This window comes from Heterodontus francisci, chromosome 40 (assembly GCF_036365525.1).
Source record: "Heterodontus francisci isolate sHetFra1 chromosome 40, sHetFra1.hap1, whole genome shotgun sequence".
Classification (NCBI taxonomy): Eukaryota; Metazoa; Chordata; class Chondrichthyes; order Heterodontiformes; family Heterodontidae; genus Heterodontus; species Heterodontus francisci.
The window spans coordinates 16,092,332-16,114,290 of record NC_090410.1 but is presented as its reverse complement, the minus strand read 5'-3'; the positions used below and the strand labels follow the sequence as shown (position 1 = coordinate 16,114,290).

The 21,959-nt window shown below is 42.8% G+C and overlaps 1 protein-coding gene across 5 annotated transcripts in view; it reads right to left on the bottom strand.

The window, feature by feature from the left end:
* The window catches only part of LOC137353224 (gremlin-1-like), a 120,246-nt gene extending 99,709 nt beyond the window's left edge, over positions 1-20,537 (bottom strand). The window contains exons 1-2 of one of the 5 annotated variants that reach the window (XM_068019296.1): positions 20,411-20,537; positions 18,690-18,726 (exon numbers count right to left, since the gene is read on the bottom strand). In XM_068019296.1, coding sequence (XP_067875397.1) covers positions 18,690-18,726; positions 20,411-20,516 — 143 coding nt within the window. In that variant the 5' untranslated portion in view covers positions 20,517-20,537. Of the gene's footprint in view, positions 1-18,689; positions 18,727-20,410 lie in introns of those variants that run through there. The other 4 variants (XM_068019300.1, XM_068019299.1, XM_068019297.1 and 1 more) reach the window with 4 other exon arrangements.
* Positions 20,538-21,959: the final 1,422 nt, after the last annotated feature.

The window sequence follows — 21,959 nt, the reverse complement described above, 5'->3', positions numbered from 1 at the left end:
TGTACGCTGCCTGCCATTGGCATGGGTGTAGTTAACAGGACCCTGAGATGCTTTCTATGTATTTAGGAACTTCCTCTTCAAACTTGAAACGTAGAAACATAGAAAAATAGGAGCAGGAGTAGGCCATTTGGCCCTTTGAGCCTGCTCCGCCATTCAATACGATCATGGCTGATCATCCAAACTCAGTACCCTGTTCCTGCTTTCTCTCCTTATCCTTTGATCCCTTGAGCCATAAGAACTATATCTAACTCTTTCTTCAATATCTTTAATGATTTGGCCTCAACTGCTTTCTGTGGTAGAGAATTAGACAGGTACACCACTCTCTGGGTGAAGAAATTCCTCCTCATCTAAGTCCTAAACGGCTTACCCCTTATCCTTAGACTGTGACCCCTGGTCCTGGACTCCCTCGCCATCGGGAACATCCTTCCTGCATCTAGTCTGTCCAGTCCTGTTAGAATTTTGTAGGTATCTATGAGATCCCCTCTCATTCTTCTTAACTCTAGTGAATATGAGCCTTATCGACCCAATCTCTCTTCATATGTTAGTCCTGCCATTCCAGGAATCAGTCTGATGAACCTTCGCTGCACTCCCTCCATAGCAAGAACATCCTTCATCAGATAAGGAGACCAAAACTGCACACAATATTCCAGATGTGGTCTCACCATGGCCTTGTATAATTGCAGCAAGACATCTCTGCTCCTGTACTCGAATCCTCTCGCTAAGAAGGCCAACATAACATTTGCCTTTTTAACTGCCTGCTGCACCTGCATACTTACTTTCAGCTACTGGAGCACAAGGACACCAGATCTCACTGCACCTCCCCCTTTCCCAATCTATCGCCATTCAGATAATAATCTACCTTTCTGTTTTTGCTACCAAAGTGCAAAACCTCATATTTATTCACATTATACTGCATCTGCCATGTATTTGCCCACTCACTCAACCTGTCCAAATCACACTGGAGCTTCTCTGCATCCTCCTCACAGCTCACACTCCCACCCAGCTTTGTTTAATTCCCTCGTCTACATCATTAATATATATTGTGAATAGCTGGGGTCCTAACACTGATCCCTGCGGTACCCCACTAGTCACTGCCTGCCACTCGGAAAAAGACCCGTTTATTCCTACTCTTTGTTTCCTGTCTGCCAACCAGTTCTCTATCCATGTCAGTACCTTACCCCAATCCCATATGCTTTAATTTTGCACACTAATCTCTTATGTGGGACCTTATCGAAAGCTTTCTGAAAGTCCAAATACATCACATCCACTGGTTCTGCCTTATCCTACTAGTTACATCCTCAAAAAATTCCAGTAGATTTGTCAAGTATGATTTCCCTTTCATAAATCCATGTTGACGTTGTCCGATCCTGTCATTGTTTTCCAAGTGCTCTGCTTTTGCATCTTTTATAATGGTCTCTAGCATTTTCCCCACTACTGATATCAGGCTAATCGGTCTAGAATTCCGTTTTCTCTCTACTTCCTTTTTTAAATACATTAGGGTTACATTAGCGACCCTCCAATCCGTTGGAACTGTTCCAGAGACTATAGAATTTTGAAAAATGACCAACAATGCATCTGCTATTTCTAGAAATTTGCTCTCCTTGACGAGCACTATTGTCTATTGGAAATATAGGCATTGGAGATAGCCAAGTCCTTTGCAGAGGTCGAGGCTGTTAATGGCAGACCTTCTTGACCATGGCGTCCCCACACCACCCATGACTACGTCACCCTGGGTAGTCACCCATGTTGCCCACCTGTACGGTTGGTCCTGACCACTGCTGGCACTGGGAAGTGCGAGAGTCACTCAAGTTCATTGATCAGCATGAGAAATAATTTGCCATCACTTAGATCTGCTTAGAAACTGGCACTTTCCCTGTTTCCAAGACTTTTTATGTAAAGTTGCACCACTTGGGGAACAGTTGCACTGCACACAATAGGCATAGTAATTGCTCACGGGATGTCACACTCTTGCCTTAGTCATCAGCAATCACCATTTAATCTAAACATTTAAAAATATACAATAAATACAGAAATAAACAAAAGGATGTGGAATTTAATGATAACTTCTTGTAACAGAATTCGTATAAAGTATATAATGCTATTGAATAAATCGATACTGAGAATCCCAAACCATTTTCTATCTGATGTTAGATCAAAATTTTTTTTGCTAAAAAGTTCTGTTCAGTGAATACTTACCCTCAAATTTCAAGTGTTTACTTTGTACATAGAATTACATAGAATTTAGAGTACAGAAACAATCCATCAAACCCAAATGGTCTATGCTGGTCTATGCTCCACACAAGCCTCCTCCCATCCTCCTTCATCTCACTCTATTGGCATATCCTTCTATTCTTTTCTCCTCCAAGTACTTATCTAGCTTCCCCTTAGATGCATCTATGTATGCTACACGCCTCCACTACTCCATGTGGTAGCGATTTACATATTCTGTGGGTAAAGAAGTTTCTCCTAACCATTTCTCCTAGCCATTTTAGAACCAGAAAAAGTTCAAAGACTTGAAAATTTGGAAGTTCCACTTATTTTCTTCCAGTGTTGAATTCATACACAACTTTCCCGATAAAATATAGGATCATCGGTGGATGTGTGAGTTTTGTGTTAGTATCTTAGATACAGTTAAATCCACTTATACAAACAATGGTGTTGGCAGATTGCTGCCAGTGTCCTAATACCTAAAGATGGTTCCCAATTCCCAAAGCTGTTCCTTCCAGCATTTAATGAAGAAGCTATCCAGTTACAGGAAGTCTGGCCACTGGCACCTTCTATTGACTGTTCCAATGCATTACCCAGAAAATCTTGGAGAAAACATGTTTTTAAACTGCCAAAACTCTCTTGTCTGTTACTCTGTCAGTTACAGGTTTTAAAGAAGAACTATAGATGGGTTTTCCAAAAGGTCCAGCAGGCAAACACGCCTATGACAGCCTTCTGCCAACATCAGAGAAGGTCCCAAGCGGACTGGTAAATTCGCAATTGTAACTCCGTGACTGCATTTTGACTTTGGAGCAGCTCTGCATGTGTGGAACTTGCATATACATCTTAATCTCTGGGTATAGTAGGTGTAGTGGTTATGCTACTGGGCTAAGAAACCTGGACTAATAACCCAGACAATAGTTGAATTCAGTTTAAAAAATTATAGAAAAAAAAATTGGTTTTATTAAAATCACCATGAAGCTGTCAGATTATCGTAAAAATCCAAATGGTTCACTCACATCATTTAGCAAAGGAAACCTGTTGTCCTTACCCTGTCTGGGCCTACATGTGACTCTAGTTCTTCAACCACATGACTGACCCAGTCAGTTGTATCAAACCGCAGATTCAAGGAGAAGGCGCACCACCATCTCGGGGGCAACTTGGGATGGGCAATAAATGCCGGCCTTGGCAGCAACCTCCACAACCCAAGAATGTTGTCCTCCCTGCAGTATAAATGGAGCACTCTCGACAGAGCGGGAATTGTTCAGTGACATTAAGGGACTATGACTAAACAGCTCACTGGTTAATGAGAACCAATGGTTGATGATGGTTTCTCACTATGAACTCAGCTAGATTGGGAATGTCTCTATAAATTCTGAAACTGGCCAAATAAACTAAGCATGAAAATAAATTACTGAATTAATAGGCAAACTCTCTTTGTGGATAGTAGCAGTCATTAGGTATATGGCTCAAATATACATGAACAGAGGGGAGCACAGTGTTAAATTCAAAGGGAAGGTAAAAAGACAGTCTACATTTACCTACATTACACCAAAAGGTTCTGAATATAAGGAACTGACTCCCCAGGGAGGCCAGGAGGAGACTAGTATTGGCAAGTTCAGGATAGAACTGAATCGCTCGTTTTTAGAGAGTAATTGAGGGGGTGAGAGACAGAGTAATTGTAGCATTTTCTGAACTTTGTGAATGGGCCAGAAGTACTTTAATGATTTCCTTCAGTCTAAGACTCTTACGTCAATGCTAGAAGTTTCACAACTGCTTGATATTTCTTCAACAAAATTGCTGACAACATAAAACTAAACAGGAAAATGCAAAATCAAGAGATTAAAAATTGTAAATAGATTTGCTGAATTAATGGATCCTCACTGAATATGTGCAGTGGTGTTTTGTTATTCATAATCGGGCATGCGCTGCATGTACTCTTGCAGTAATGCATTCCAAATGGGGTTGTGCCACATCGTACTGCTACTCGCACCAGGCATCTCTGTGGCACTATACTGCCATCCTTACAAAATGTTGTGTGTCATCAGAATGACGGCTGCTGGAAGATGTTACCTGGAGACTATGTATGAACAATAACAACAACTTGCATATATATGGAGTCTTTAATATAGTAAAACATCGCAAGACACTGTAGAGGAGTGTAATCAGACAGTATTTGACACTGGGCCAAAGAAGGTGAAATCAGGACAGGTGACCAAAAATATGGTCAAAGTGGCAGGTTTTAAAGAGAATTTTAAAGGAGGGGAAAGAGGCAGAGAGATTTATGGAGGGAATTTCACAGCTTAGGAACTAGAAAGCTGAAGGCACGCATGTCAATGGTACAGCGAAGAAAACTGGGGATACGTAAGAGGCCAGAATTGGAGGAATGCAGAGTTCTCAGAGAATATGTGCTTATTGATCCAGGTTTTGGTATTGGCAATTATTAGGTTACAGAGAAGCAAGAAGCTACTGCTGTAGCTCCATAGCTCCAATTGGTAGAATCACTAGTTGATGTGTCATGGTGTGACTCCATGCTGTGTTAAAGATGATGGCAGCACTGCATAGTCATGCTGCCAATCTAGCCATTAATGAGCATCTGACTGCTGTCTATCAAGATTTGCCACTTGTCAATTGCCTAATGACCAAGAAGTGACTATCCTCCTAGGCTGCGAGTGGAGGTAAGCTTTGGAGTTGAATTGGCTCTAATATAACACATCTAGCAATGGAAGTTTAGGCCCAAGTCAATTCTCTTGTGGCAAACTCAATAATCCAATATCTAATATTTGCACCTTTGCCAAGCGTTGTTGATGATTGTCCAGATAGCCTGGCTCATGAATGGAATCAGAAAGGTAAAGCCATTACTCAGAGTTGGGATTCTTCCCACTTTAACACCAGACACCCTTGCAAGCCCTAACTGGTAGAATGGTCCTGGCTGGATAACCAATGGAAAGTTTATCAGAGCTTATGTTGGTAAGCTGTACAATTTCAGTTTAACAGTCACCTGCGTGGAGCTGGGTTGGCCTAAGCCTTTGTTCTTGCCAAACTGTACCTGTTCTCTGCATTTCGGTAAGTGGGACGTGTCTCTACTCCATATTGTCAAACAGAAACTCTGCCTGTATGGATTTCTCCATAGTTTGGTTTGGAGTTTCTTAATGGGAAGTTAGATAAGCACATGAGGGAGAATGGAATAGAAAGTTATGCTGATAAAGTTATAAGGAGATGGGCAGGAGGTGGTTCTTGTGCAATGTAAACACCAGGATGGACCAGTTGGAATGAATGGCCTGTTACTGTGCTTTGCATTCTACGTAATTCTATACATAAGCAGAATAATGGATTTCTATGCATGTTAGACACATGGCTGGCCAAACCTGAAATATGATATTGCTATTCTCATTGCGTGTTCCTGGGCGGTCTTACTAACTCGGTGGAAATGCACAGTGTACTATTACCATTCCAAATGGAGATCTATCCAGCTATATTATCATTATTAAAGGGACTGCAGTAAACTGCTAACTGCTTATAGAATGATTTTAGCATCTCTTGTGAAACTTCCTTCCATTTTGCCCCATTAGTCACAGTTATGCCTTATGCCGCTCTCTGCAATTCTCTTCCTAAACTTTATTGCCTCTGCACATCGATCTTCTCCTTAAAACCCACTCATTGACGAAGCTTTCAGTCACCTTCCTTCGCTCAGCATTCATTTTCTGCATACCCATGGACTTAGGATATTTCTTCATGCAAAAGAAGCTTTATAAGTTCAAGTTAGTGCCATCGCCACTGAAATGGAGGAAGAGCAAGTAGCTAACAAAAGCACGAGGAGAAAAACCAACACTGTAATCAGCTAATAATCTCCACTGCGAAATAGAACTTGTGCAATTAGATGCTATTAACAGGAACAGATGGAGGCCATTCAGCCACTCAAGTCTGTTCCGCCATTCAATTGGATCATGCTGATCTGTATTCTAACTCCATCTACGTGCCTTGGTTCCTTAATCCCATTGTCTCACATTGTTATCACAAAGCTCTCAGTTATAATACATTCTGTGATAACTACTAGGCTTTTACTGGTGACTTTCTCCTAAATTATGACAATTCGCTTTGTTATTTCATTATAGATATATAGATATTAATACAAGTCTTGCAACTGCATGTATATGCTATTCACATTACCATGACTTCCTGTGAATAATGCTTTCCTATCATTATTTAAAATGGAAACTACAGGGGAGGGAATTTTCATGGGGTTCTCGCATTCATCCGCCATACTTTGACATAATTTTCATGGAACTGTGGGAAAACAGGGAAAGAGCGGCTTATGCTGTTTCTCTGGAGTTTCCACAGTTGTTCCACTGAATGTACAGCAGACAAACAGGAGAACCTCCACAGTCATTCACCACCCCTACCACCCCCAATACCAATGTGTTAACATTTACAACAGAGAAACTGTATGTAAACATCTCGCCTGTCACACTGTCATTGCAGGCTTCTACAACGCCGTATAACAAGTTGCCATGCCTGCCCAGAATTTTGGTTTCTAGCTCAGTTTATTTTTATTAAAAATAATTAAGTTAAATTAAAATTAAATTAAAATAGCTTCTTTCCTCCTGTCCTGCTTGTGGGCTCTCCTTCCCCACTCTATTTGTCCACGATTCTCGAGTCCATTGAACTTCATGCAATATTCATTCTTCATCCTGCTCCATTCTTCATCTGCTCCAGCTTAAATTAAATCTACATTAAAATGACCTTCTTCATCCACTCGCAGACTCTGTGCTCTAATTCACCACTTTCTGCTCCATTCTTCAGCTGCAATCTACTTTTCTACTTTCCTCTCATTCCATTCTCCAATCTTCACACCCTTCCTGAATCTTACACCCTGCTCCCAGCTCTTGACTATTTCTTAACCATTCCCTGCCAAGTGTTTTTTGACCCTTTCCTGATGGCTTCATTTGCTTTAAGACCCCTGTTCTTCTACCAAAAACCTTCATCTTATTTTATCTCCTTGCACAGATCATTCCTTCCAAGTTTCCTCTGCCCCATGTTGACCATGTCTATCAGGTCATTTTTCATCATTTTTACCAGATTAAAACTATAATTTTGCTTTGCATTAGGTTTTTCCTTTTGTGTGTGTGTTTAAAAATAAATTGTGGCGTTACATGAATGATCCATGCAATGAGAACTTTGAAGTAATCATTAAACAGAGGCATAGAGTGTTACGATGAATCTTTATAAAACACTGATTAAGCCTCAACAGGAGTATTGTGTCCAATTCTGGGCACTGCAATTTAGGATGCATGTGAAGGCTTTAGAGAGGGTGCAGGAAAGAATTATGATAATGGCTCCAGGCACAAGGGGCTTCAGTTATATGAATAGATTGGAGAAGCTCAGGTTGTTCTCCTTAGAGAAAACAAGGTTGCAAGGAGATTTGATAGAGGTGATAAAAATTATGAGTTGTCTGGGCAGAGTCGATAGAGAGAAATTGTTCTCTTTGGTGAAAGGGTTGAGAATCAGAGGACGCAGATATAAGGTGATTGACAACAGAACCAACGGCGTGATAAAGAAAATCTTTTTTATGCAGCGAGTGGTCAGGATCTAGAATGCACTGCCTGAGAGTGTAGTGAAGGCAAATTCAAACGTGGCTTTCAAAATCGAATTGGATAAGCACCTGAAGAGGGCTATGGGGAGAGGGCGAGTGAGTGGGACTAGCTGTGTTGCTCCTGCAGAGAACTGGCATGGATACAATGGGCTGAATTGTCTCCTTCTTTGCTGTAACCATTCTATGATTCTATGGTTCCAAATGTCTATTTACAGAGGTTTTGTGGTGCATCAGTGCTTGCTGCATGAGAGATTGTTGTCACTAACATTACAGGTTAATGCAATTGTAGATAGCATCAATCAGGAAACATCACAGGCAGGAAGGATACTAGCACCAATAGTCAACTATAGTTCAGTGGTACGACTCTCAACTCTGAGTCCAAAGGCTGTTGGCTCAGATCTCATTTTTCGAATCTGAAGTACTCAGTGCACTCCTGAGGAAGTGTGGACCTGTTGGAGGTGCTGTCTTTTGGATGAAATGTTAAATTGACGCCCCATTTGCCTCTCAGGGGAATGTGAAAGATCCCATATTTCAAAGAAGTTGTATGATCTGGAATGCACCACCTGAAAGGGCAGTGGAAGCAGATCCAATTGTAACTTTCAAAAGAGAATTGGATACCTCCTTGAAATGGAGAAATTTGGAAGGCAATGGGCAAAGAGCAAAGGAGTGGGACTAACCAGATGGCTCTTTCAAAGAGTCAGCACTGCCACGATGCACTGAATGATCTTCTGTGCTGTGTGATTCTTTGAAGAGCAGAGGAATTATTCCTGATGTCCTAGCCGATGTTTATCCCTCAACTAATACCATTATTTATTTAGTGATACAGCACTGAAACAGGCCCTTCGGCCTACCGAGTCTATGCTGACCATCAACCACCCATTTATACTAATCCTACATTAATCCCATATTCCTACCACATCCCCTCAATTCCCCTACCACCTACTTACACTAGCAGCAATTTACAATGCCCAATTTACCTATCAACCTGCAAGTCTTTGGCTGTGGGAGGAAACCAGAGCACCTGGCGGAAACCCACACGGTCACAGGAAGAACTTGCAAACTCTGCACAGGCAGTACCCAGAATCGAACCCGGGTTGCTGGAGCTGTAAGGCTGCGGTGCTAACCACTGCACCACTATGCCGCCCTAAAGTAGCTGGTCATTATTACATTGCTATTTATGGGAGCTTGCTGTGTGCAAATTTGCTGCTGCGTTTCCTACATTACAATATTAATGACACTGTAAAATGCTTTGGGATAACCTGAGGTTCATAAAAGGCACAAGTCTTTCTTTAACAGGCCCTGATCCGGTTCTCACCCAATGTTTAACTCCCTGCACTTCTCAAGCAGAAGTCACTGGACCGCTGGAGTAAGGGACCGCTGGCTGATTTGTCACTCTCTGGCCCTAAACCACTAGCAGCACCCCTTGCTAACCCTGTGCAGATCAGTTCAGACTGGTCTGGGTGTCACACTCAGTAACTCCACAAGCAGTGTGTTTGGCCACCGTGAAATACTCAGTATAATTTGTAAATGAGAACAGATGGCAGTAAATGATTTCAAGGCTGCAACATAATCTCTCAGGTGCTGGAGATCTAAAGGAGAATAAAAAGGCTGGAAATATACAGCAGCTCACCCACACCCTTCCTTCTGCCAAAGGGTTGACATAGAAATGCTAACCTACCTTTTAGGCGTCAGCTGTAGCCCAGTGAGTAGCATTCTTGCCAGTGAGTCAGTAGATTGTGGGTTTAGGTCCCACTTCAGGAACTTGAGCCCAAAATCAAGGTTGACACTCTGGTGCAATACTGAGGGAGTGCTGCACTGTCAAAGGTGCCATCTCTCGAAAGACAGATTAAACTGAGGCCCTATCTGCCCTTTCTGATAGATGTAAAAAAATCTCACAGTGCTCCTTTGCTAAGAACAGGGGAGTTCTCCCTGGTGTCCTGGCCAATATTTATTCCTCAACCAACTTCATGAAAACAGATTATCTGGTCGTTATCACATTGTTCATTGTGGGATCTTGCTGTGTGCAAACTGGCTGCTGCATTTCCTACATTACAACAGCGCCTACACTTCAAAAGTACCTCATTGGTTGTAAAGCGCTTTGGGCTGTCCTGAGGATGTTAGAAGAATTATATAAATGATATACATTAATGATTTGGATTTGGGGGCACTGGGCACAATTTCAAAATTTGCAGATGACACGAAACATGGAAGTATAGTACACTATGAGGAAAGACTATAAGAGAAGAGAGATAGGCTGGTGGACTAGGTGGACACATGCCAGATGAAAGAAGAATGGCAGGAATAATGAGGAGAGACAATACAAGTTAAATGGTAGTTTTAAAGGGGATGCAAAAACAAAGACCTCAGGGTGTTCATGCTCAAATCCTTGAAGGTGGCAGTACAGGTTAGCATATGGAATCCTGGGCTTTAGAAACAGAGATATAGGGCTGTATTTTCCTGGCCCTGTGGAGACAGGGTTGGAGGCAGTGGTGGGGTGGGGGAGGGGAGGCAGGGGAAAAAGAGGGGAGCTGTTACGGAGTCTTCATGTGTAAATTGAGTTCTGTACAGTTTGTGTTTGTGTTTTGTGACAGTTTCTGATTTGAGGTTGGGAGTGTGAGGAGGTTTCCAGATTCTGGGAGGTCAAACCCAGGTTAGACCATCAAACAGTCTTGTAACTGAGGGAAAAACAAACATTTTTTTAAACCAGATTCATGTGATTGGAGTTTTTAGTTTCAGTTTGTTAAGAAGTCTCTACAGGGTGTTAGGCCAGTAAAGAGAAAAGCTGTGTGAGTTTGTCAAGAAAACACAAGAGAGAGTGGTAAGCCAGAAAAAGGCTGTGTGTTTTTAACAAGAAGTCAGCTGCAGAGCTGGATGTTGTTGGTTTTAAAAGAGTCTCCTAGGGCTGCTGAACTGGAAAAAGCAGGGAGCTGTTGGTTTTAAAAGGACAAGCTCTTTGAATTGGAAACTATTTTCTGGTAGATGACCCTTGGAAGATACAAGTTGTTCCCATTGTCTTCAGCCACTGAAAACCTATCAGCAGAGCCACACCATCAAGACGGTAGTGGGCGAAGCTGAAGAGGCGATAAGACTAAACCATTAAAGGGATGATTGCATCACTCACTATTGACAGGACATCATTACTCCCATATCTGCGTTCTAGAGGACTAGACTTGAAAAGTTACCTGAGGAGGATCCTGGTTTTGTTGTGCTGTGAGATTGATCAGCAGACTGCAAGGACCTTTCTTGATGCATCTGCTAATTCATGTGTAACTTTTAAGCTATATGTATTGATTGTGATTTAACTGTTAATTCACGTTTAATTTATGTTGGTTTTAGTTTGAGTGTGAAAGTAAAATTTATGTAAGTGAAGTCTTGTCCAATTGGTTTTTGGTTTCCTAAATTAGGGTCAGTTGGTAGATTCAATACTTTTGGTTGGTTGGTGCCCTCAGGGATAACAACAGGACCCATGTTGGGATTGCTCCCTGATGCATTCCCTTCACTGGAGAACTTTCCCAAGAGTGGGTGGGAAACTGGATTAGCCTCCTGCTCCGCGGAGGTGTTTAAAGGCCCCAATTAAAGGCAACTTTGTGCTGGTGCTGGTACTTTGCTGACGTCGGAGCAGCCTCCACCGTGTGCAGAGGCTGCCATTTCAATTGAGGTGACCTCCCAGCAACAGACTGGGGGGGGCCATTGCAGCTGGAGGCTCCATGCCCTAATGACAGGGTTGTGGGCAGCAATGGCCGCTTGCGCCGATTCCTCTAGAGGGGTTCCCCCTTTGTTCCATAAGGCCCACCGGCTTCAGCCCTCACCACTTTGGAATTTCATGAACGCCATTGAGGGCACCCCCATGTTGAGGCACCGTCACAGTTCCCGACCTGCCTCAGCAATACCCACCTCTCCTGGAGGGGCTGCCGAGTCTCCAGAACTGCCGGCCCTCTGATTGGGCCAGCAGCATCGACAGCTCGAATAGGATGATGAATGCAGAGTCAGCCAATTAGGAGGCTGCCTCTAGGAAGATTGCAGTAGCAGGCGTGCTGTCAGTAAGTGGGGGGCTCGTGACCCCCTTTTGGTCCCATCATCAGGGTCCTAAAGCTTACACAAAAATCCAGCCCAAAGAGTATAAAAGTCAGGAAGTTATGCTAAACCTATATAAAACGCTAGTTTGGCACCAGCTGGAGTCTTGGGTCCAATTGTGGGCACCACACTTTAGGAAGGAATTGAAGGCTTTGGTGAGAGTACAGTTGAGATTTACTAGAATGGCTCAAGGGTGAAGGGTTACAGTTATGTGGATGGTCTGGAGAAGCTGGGGTTGTTCTCCTTAGAGTAGAGAAGGCTTAGAGGATATTTGATAGAGGTGTTTAAAATCATGAACGTTTAGATAGAGTAACTGAAGTGAAACTGTTTCCAATGGTTGAAGGGTTGATAACAGATTTAAGGTGATTGGCAAGAGAATCAGAGGCAACATGAGGAAAATCTTTTTTACACCACAAAGGGTTAAGATTTGGAATGTACTGCCTGATAGGCTGGTGGAAATGAATTCAGTGGTAGCCTTCAAAAAGGATTTGGATAAATACTTGAAGGCGGAAAATTGGCAAGGGTATGGGACAAGAGCGGGTGAGTGGGACTAACTGGATTGCTCTTTGAAAGAGCTGGCACAGACTCAATGGACTGAATGGCCTCTGCTGCTGTACTACTGTATGATTCTATGATTATAAGTCTTTCTTTTAGTGTTTCAAATTCTGATTGACCTATTGTGTACTTCCACCATTATCTGACAATTTGCTGCTTTCACATAAAACATCCCCTATCCGAACATATTGCATTCCACACGTGCTCCGTACCAACATCCCAAAAAATCTCCCACCAAAAATGAAACCGATCTTGAGGGCTGATCACTATGGCAACCACAGTGTCTATGCGACAAACTCGAATGCATTTTATTTTAAAACTGTATTTTTTTAATATAGTTCCCAAATTTATGCATATTTGCAGCAAACATGAGTGTTTCAGAAGTTGCGTCACATCACCCAGTTTGTTTACCTCAAACATGTCCTCATTATTCACTTCCACGTCTCACCACTAGTGCTCCATGTCCCAGTAATTCCTCCAATACTGTCAGAAGCATGAGAGAGTAGTCTCTAGATTGTCTACAAATATATTTTGATGCTGTAGCACTTTATCATTTTGGCCATTTTGATCTCGAGTTATACATGTACAACTGCAGCATCAAGTCTCAGCTCAAGTCAACTGGTACTTTCTTGCCTCTGAGGAATAGGGTCATGGATTCAAGCTCTACTCCAGGACTTCAGCATATAATCTAGGTTGCCACTTCAGTACCATACTGAGGGAGTGCTTCATTGTCAGAGGTTCTGTTTTACAGGTTAGATGTTAAAACTGAGGCCCCGTCTGCCTGACCAGGTGGATGTTAAAGATCCTGTAGCATGATTTGAGGAAGAGCAGATAGTTTCCTAGGTGCCCTGGTCAACACTTCTACCTCAAGCAACAGCATTGAAATCAGATCAGCTGGCTATCTGCTGTTTATGGGACCTTGCTGTGTGTAAATGTTTACTTACAGAATAACAGTGCATTTCAGAAAGTAATTTTGGTTGTTATTCACTTTGGGATATGATAAGGTGTTAATTCTTTCCTTGGTGAAAATTGGTCCATGACAGTATTGACCACCGCACAGTCCTTGCGGAGACGAAGTCCCGCCTTCTCATTGAGGATACCCTCCATCGTGTTGTGTGGCACTACCACTGTGCTAAATGGAATAGATTTCGAATAGATCGAGAAATGCAAAACTGGGCATCCAGGAGGCATTGTGGGCTGTCAGCAGCAGCAGCAGAATTGTACTCAACTACAATCTGTAACCTCACGGTCTGGCATATCCCCCCACTCTACCATTACCATCAAGCCAGGAGAACAACCTTGGTTCAATGAAGAGTGCAGGAGGGCATGCCAGGAGCAGCACCAGGCATACCTCAAAATGAGGTGTCAACCTGGTCAAGCAACAGCACAGAACTACTTGCATGCCAAACTGTGTAAGCAGCATGCGATAGACAGAGCTAAGCAATCCTATAACCAACCGATCAGATCTAAGCTCTGCAGTCCTGCCACATCCAGCCGTGAATGGTGGTGGACAATTAAACAACTAACTGGAGGAGGTGGCTCCACAAATATCCTCATCTTCAATGATGGGGGAGACCAGCACATCAGTGCGAAAGGTAGGGCTGAAGCATTTGCAACAATCTTCAGCCAGAAGTGCCGAGTTGATGATCCATCTCGCCCTCCTCCTGAAGTCCCCAGCATCACAGATGCCAGACTTCAGCCAATTCGATTCATCCACGTGATATCAAGAAATGACTGAAGGCACTGGATATTGCAAATGCTATGGACCCTGACAATATTCCGGCAATAGTACTGAAGGCCTGTGCTCCAGAACTTGCCGCGCCCCTAGCCAAGTTGTTCCAGTACAGCTACAACACTGGCATCTACCCAGCAACGTGGAAAATTGCCCAGGCATGTCCTGTACACAAAAAGCAGGACAAGTCCAACCCGGCCTATTACTGCCCCATCAGTCTACTCTTAATCATCAGTAAAGTGATGGACAGTGTCATCAACAGTGCCATCAAGCAGCACTTGCCTAGCAATAACCTGCTCAATGACGTTCAGTTCAGGTTCCGCCAGGACCACTCAGCTCCTGACCTCATTACAGCCTTGGTTCAAAAATGGACAAAAGAGCTGAACGCAAGAAGTGAGGTGAGAGTGACTGCCCTTGACATCAAGGTGGCATTTGATCGAGTATGGCATCAAGGAGCCCTAGCAAAACTGAAGTCAATGGAAATCAGGGGGAAAGCTGTCCACTGGCTGAAATCATACCTAGCGCAAAGGAAGATGTTGTGGTTGTTGGAGGTCAATCATCTCGGATCCAGGACATCACTGCAGGAGTTCCTCAGGGTAGTGTCTTAGGCCCAACCATCTTCAGCTGATTCATCAATGACCTTCCTTCAATCATTTGGTCAAAAGTGGGGATGTTCACTGATGATTGCACAACGTTCAGCACCATTCGCGACTCCTCAGATACTGAAGCAGTCCGTGTAGAAATGCAGCAAGACTTGGACAATATCCAGGTTTGGGCTGATAGCTGACAAGTAACATTCGTGCCACACAGTGCCAGGAAATGACCATCTCCAACAAGAGAGAATCTAACCATCTCCCCTTGACATTCAATGGCATTACCATTGCTGAATTCCCCACTATCAACATCCTAGGGGCTACCATTGACCAGAACCTGAACTGGAGTACCCATACAAATACTGTGGCTACAACAGCAGGTCAGAGGCTAGGAATCCTGCGGCAAGTAACTCACCTCCTGACTCCCCAAAGCCTGTCCACAAGGCACAAGTCAGGAGTGTGATGGAATACTCTCCACTTGCCTGGATGGGTGCAGCTCCAATAACACTCAAGAAGCTCAACACCATCCAGGACAAAGCAGCCCACTTGATTGGCACCCCATCCACAAACATTCACTTCCTCCAACACCGACGCACAGTGGCAGCAATGTGTACTATCTACAAGATACACTGCAGCAACGCACCAAGGCTCCTTAGCACATTCCAAACTCGCGACCTCTACCATCTAGAAGGACAACAGGAGCAAATGCATGGGAACACCACCACCTGCAAGTTCCCCTCCAAGTCACACACCATCCTGACTTGAAACTATGTCGCCATTCCTTCACTGTCGCTGGGTCAAAATCCTGGAACTCCCTTCCTAACAGCACTGTGGGAGTACCTACCTCACACGGACTGCAGCGGTTCAAGAAGGCAGCTCACCACCACCTTCTCAAGGGCAATTAGGTATGGGCAATAAATGCTGGCCTAGCCAGTGACGCCTACATCCCATGAATGGATAAAAAAAATCTCATGGAAAGAGACTTGCATAATTTCATTCATTCAGGACTCATCCTTGATTTGATAATGGAAAATCATACAGACCTATCTTTGGCTTTTTTGTAAGCTGAGTTATAGAAAAATACGGACCGATTTCATTTTAGAGAACAATGAAACAACAACATTCACAAAACACAGAATACGTATCAGGACGAATTTAAGCTAACCCACCAATCCGGAAACTGATGGGAAAGAGTGCAATGCTGCATTTAGACCTTTCCCAATTTCACTCTCCAGCAGGGAGCAATATTGGACAGGTTGTAAAACCGACATTCCCATGGATTTACTGCCCATTAAGTTAAATTATCCCCCCTTCCCACTATGCCTTTCAGTGCTAGCGTGTGTAGGAGGCACATTGTACTGTGCACTAAGATCCCAAATGCTGTTAGTAGGCAGTTCTAAGATGAGAGTGAGCTCCTAATCTCAAGCTGACCATGAGTAATGAGGTTTGGACTGGGTTGGGGGAAGCAGGGAAGAAGAGGATAGAGGAATCAAGAAAACAAGTCCTCTTATTAAAATACCACGGACAGATACATAAAATAATCAAAAAGGCTAATGGAATGCTAGCCTTTATATCTAGAGGACTGGAACACAAGGGATTAAAAGCTATACAAAGCTCTGGTTAGACTACACCTGAAGTAATATGTTTATTTCTCGGCACTGCATCTCAGGAAGGATATATTGGCCTTTGAGGGACTGTAGCATAGATTTACTAGAATTAGGCCTGAACTCCGAAGTTTAATTATGAGGTGGGATTGCACAAACTAGGGTTGTCTTCCCTAGAATTTAGAAGATTAAAGGGTGATTTGATGGAAGTTTTCAAGATATTAAGGGGATCTGATAAGTTTAGTTTAGCGATACAGCACTGAAACAGGCCCTTCAGCCCACCGAGTCTGTGCCGACCATCAACCACCCATTTATACTAATCCTACACTAATTCCATATTCCTACCACATCGCCACCTGTCCCTATATTTCCCTACCACCTACCTATACTAGGGGCAATTTATAATGGCCAATTTACCTATCAACCTGCAAGTCTTTGGCATGTGGGAGGAAACCGGAGCAACCGGAGGAAACCCACGCAGACACAGGGAGAACTTGCAAACGCCACACAGGCAGTACCCAGAATTGAACCCGGGTCCCTGGAGCTGTGAGGCTGCGGTGCTAACCACTGCGCCACTGTGCCGCCCTATGCCTATAAGGTAGAGATAAACTATTTCCGCTGGTAGGAGAGTCGAGGGCTAAGGGACAGAGTGCAAAAATTAGAGCCAGGTCTTTTAGAAATGAAGTTAGGAAACACTTAGACATGCAAAGGATGGCAGAAGTTTGGAACTCTCTTCCACAAACGCCAGTTGATCCTAGGTCAATTGATCATTTTAAATCTGAGATTGATAGATTTTTTGTTACCAAAGGTATTAAGAGACATGGGGCAAAGGCAGATAGATATATGGAGTTATGTCCTGATCACCCATACTCTCATTGAATAGCGGAACAGACTCAAGGGGCTAATGACCTCATCCTGTTCCGATACTTCTTAGATGCTCTTGTGCACACTCTAGTGACCAGTCTTAGAATGAAACAGACAAGTCGCATCTTGACTCGCATCTTGACTGGGGAAGTTGAAGCAGGAGGGAAGAAATGATGAAAAAGGAAGATGGGAGAAAACCACAAACAACAATACTGAAAAAGGAAGTAATAGAAACAACTTTCAGAATGTACACATTCTCCCTTTCATAGACGGTTTGAAGAACGTACACCATACACACTTAATGATTAACATTTCTGAAAGGAGAATCACAATAACAAATACAGTAACAAATAATGTTTCTCAATTCATTGCACATTCTCAAAATAAATTAGATGTTTAGCTTGTTAGTATTTAAAATTTAGCACCCACAATAATTTTCAGTACAAAGTGAGAGAATGCTTGCCTGCTGATAGTATAATCTAAAATTCACAGCATAGCCCAAGCATCACATTAAGAATTGTCTTTAAATGCTCTGCTCCATAAAGTATCGTTAATACAGTTGGAAGGTAACTGGTTTAGCCTGACTAATCACTGCGGTGGTTGACAGTATTGGTATCAAAAAGACATTCTATAAATCCAATAAATAATAGATCATCAATCCAGTGAGTTTAACAAACTGGCAATAACTGCAGAACAAAATACTGGGAATAGCAGCTGCACTGTTGACACCTGTAAAATGTTGATCTGATGAAGGGTCCACACACACAAAGGTAAGATGAACCTGTTTCCTCTTAGATGTTAAAGGGCCCGCTTTGCATTCCCAACATTTTTGTTCTTGTATCACATTCCAGGGATTTTTTGATTCATTTTTTAAAAATCTCTTTAAGAAGTAAACATTATGGAATATGATGAGCTTGTCCACATTTCCCAATCAGATGTCGTTTACCCCATGATCTGGGATTATCATTGAATGCTTTGCAATCTCCGATTAGCATACAGGCAATGAATAGCTCAGATTAACTAAGAATGCTGGTAAAACAGAGTTTCGGAAGGGCAAGATATGGGTTTCATTCCTCCTTTGGGGGCATTAGTGGCAGTGAGATGTTACTGCTTAAGGAGGACATTCAAATTTCAAATCTGATTTGATTGTGTTTTTTCAGAACATCCACACAACTGTCTTCCGGTTACAACTTTCTTACACCCACCTGGACAGGCAGACAAGCAAGAGTTTAGCATCTCAGCCAAGGGATTCTGACAATGCACAACCTCCTTGGCACTGCACTGGAGTATTACCCCTCTTAAAGGGCAGCAGTAGGGCATTCCCTTTTTAATAACTCATTAAGTGATCTTTCCCACCACCCCCCCCCCCCCCCCCACCCTACCCCAGGACAAGTTAATGCTGTTTCTACCAGACATAATGTCAGGTAAGTAAAGATTTAAAACATTGTGCTCTTCCTTTTCCCACTCACAAGGTCTCACACAGCCTCTCAGCCATCTCCATCGCTTCTGTTCAGGAGTCAAGAGAACCACAGACAGCAATAGTAAGTAAATGTTACTCAGAAATTCACAAATTATAATCGATGATGGGAGAGTCCAGAACAATGGGCCATAACCTTCGAACCTTTCATTGTACGGCAGATGAAAGTAAGTTCACGTTAAGCTTCTTTTAGTTTGATTGAACCTTGGGTGGGTTATTTTTAGCAACGCCCTCCTAAAGGCACGCTTGTGGTACAGAATCTGGGGATTCCCAGTGTCGCCTCCGCTGGCCCAAATAAAATAGACACAATCCAGCCACAGCATTAATCATCGGAACAGGAGGAGGCCATTCATCCCCTTGAGTCTTGGTTCTGTCACCCTTAAAACCCTCGTCCAACAAAAATCTATCAATTGTAGTTTTGAAATTTTCAATCTCATCTGCTTTTTGGGGGGGAGAGAGTTCCAGATTTCCACTCCACTTTGTGTGAAAAAGTGCTTCCTGGCATCATCCCAGTACGGCCCAGCTCGAATTTTAAGGTTATGCCCCCTTGTTCTGGACTCTCGCATCATAGCAAATAGTTTCACTCTCATCTATCCTATCAAATCCTTTAATCATCTGAAATACAAATAGATCGTTCCTTAATCTTCCATACTCCTGATCATTTATCTGGGATTTCGCACTTAGCCTCAGCCTATGCCACATAGTCTGTGCTACACTGGAGTCCGTGGTGAATCCTCACACTTCCTAGCAATGATAACCATTTAAAGATTGTTGCATAATAGAATATTTTATCAACACAATCAGTATTTCATCCACAAACTTTGTTTTCTAAGAGGCAGCGGTTGGAAATGAGTGAGAAAGAGACACGAAAAAGTAGAAAAAGCGAACAGCATGGACAATAGAGACGTGTTACAGTGCAAGGAGAGAGTGTCAGGTGGACAAAATAGAGAAACAAGGGACATATAAATAACAGAGAAAGTCAAAGAGAAGGAGGGAAATCCAAATAGGCAATATAGTGGGGCAGCCAGATAGACTGAGAAGCAATGAACAAGAGGGACTAAGCATTCCTGCTCGCTATCCATTCTTTTAACCGCTTTCACGCTCTACCTGGGGGTTTTGCGCAGTACAAAGGTATCACAGACTGTCGCTGCGCAGATCGCACGCTAAGTGCAAAGAATTTCAGATTTTGGATACATTTCCTCTCCACATAAATCATCCTTAAATAGGCGCCAGCAGCTGGTGAACAGAACCCTGGTAAAACAGGACGGGCCAAGAACAACTGAGCAAAGTGGAGTCAATAGATGCGATCAAAAAAAAAACAAGTTAGAAAAGAAGTAGTAAAATTTTGAGAACATCGAAAAGCTCCCTAAAAACTCCAGCATTAATTCATCGGAATGGGAAAATATATGATTAAAATTAAGTACAAAGCTTGGCAGATGCTATAGAACAAATTTGGCATATAGGTGCATTTATAATGTATATAAATGGACAGCTTTTCTTTATGTTTATCATGAGAAATTTGTAATAAATAGAATAAAGTTATGGTTAGAAAAGGTAAAGTTAATGTATTGATAAAATATTATATTATGCAACAATCTTTAAATGGTTATCCAGAATTTGATCCATTCTTTAAAGAAATGTTAATTAATAAGAAGGGAGGGTCGGTAAAGTTTACTTTTCAAAGTTAAAACAAGACTTTTGTTCTTATCTCACCTGCTGTTTTGAACAGGACGTAGTCCCAGAGATGTGCGCTTGTAATGCGGGTGAGTTGCGCCGATCGGCAGTGCGTGTGTGTATGGAGCAGCCCAGCTTCTGACATGTGTGGCGCTGGTCCTCGGCACAGCACAATCCTTAAAGGCACCCACCCCCTCCCCTCCCCTTCCCCGGGTCCAATTTCACCACCGACTTCCAGCCAGGGATGAGTTCCTGCCGTTACTTCCAGCAGAAAAATCACCTGTAACCAGCCAATTCCACGATCTTACACAGTCCATGCCAAATATTCAGGCATCGCAAAATGCATCGTTAAATTTACATCCAAGTGCAACATTTTTGCTCGACCAGTGTACTCTTGAATTTACACTTCCGATGAAGTCTAAGATTTACTGCTGAGGCTTTAATACATGACAATCTAATTCTGTGTAGTCTACAGACTACAGCAAAGTTTACATAGAATTTACAGCACAGACACAGGTCATGCGGCCCACGGGTCTATGCCCGTGTTCGTAATCCAGCAGCCACCTTCCACTCCTCTTCATCTAACTCTATCAGCACAGCCTTCCTTCCTTCCTTTCTCCCTCATGTGCTTATCTAGCTTCCCCTTAAATGCACTTTGGGTCACTATACATTCGACAGACAGTTTGGAATATAAATAAGGTAGCACTGGCCTGCACACACACAACCAAACCATTTTGCAAAAGCAAAATACTGCAGGAGCTGCAAAGCTGAAATTTAAAAGACAATCCAGAAAATGCTGAAAACACCCAGCAGGTCAGGCAGCATCTGTGAAAAGAGAAAAACAGTCAATGTTTATAGTAGATGACCTTTCGTCAGAACCGAAAAGGTTAGCGATGTAACATTAACTCCAATTTCTGCTTTTTAAAAAAGTTTTTGGTGAACTTTTCTTGAAGGCACTTCTGTTCTAGGATCACAGGATCATAAGAAATAGGAGCAGGAGTAGGCCATTCAGCCCATCGAGCCTGCTCTGCCATTCAAACAGATCATGGCTGATCATCTATCTCAACACCATTTTCCCCCACTAGCCCCAGATCCTTTGATGTTGTTGGTATTTAGAAATTTGTCAGTTTCTGTCTTGAACATGCTCAATGACTGAACCTCCACTGTAGAGTATTCCACAGATTCACCATCCTCTGAGTAAATAAATTCCTCCTCACCTCAGTCTTAAATGGCCTTCCCCTTATTCTGAGACTGTGTCCACTTGTTCTAGACTCACCAGCCAGGGGAAACATCCTATCCACATCTACCATGTCACGCCCTGTAAGAATTTTGTAAATTTTAATGAGATCACCTCTCATTCTTCAAAACTTTAGAGAATACATGCCCAGTTTCTGCAATCTCTTTGCATAAGACAATCCCACCATCCCAGGGATTAGTCTGGTGAACCTCCTTTGCACTCCATCTATGGCAAGTATATCCTTTCTTAGATAAGGAGACCAAAACTGTATACAACACTCCAGTGCGGTCTCACTAATGCTTTATACAATTGAAGCAATACATCTTCACTCCTGGGCTCTGGGTTCCACAG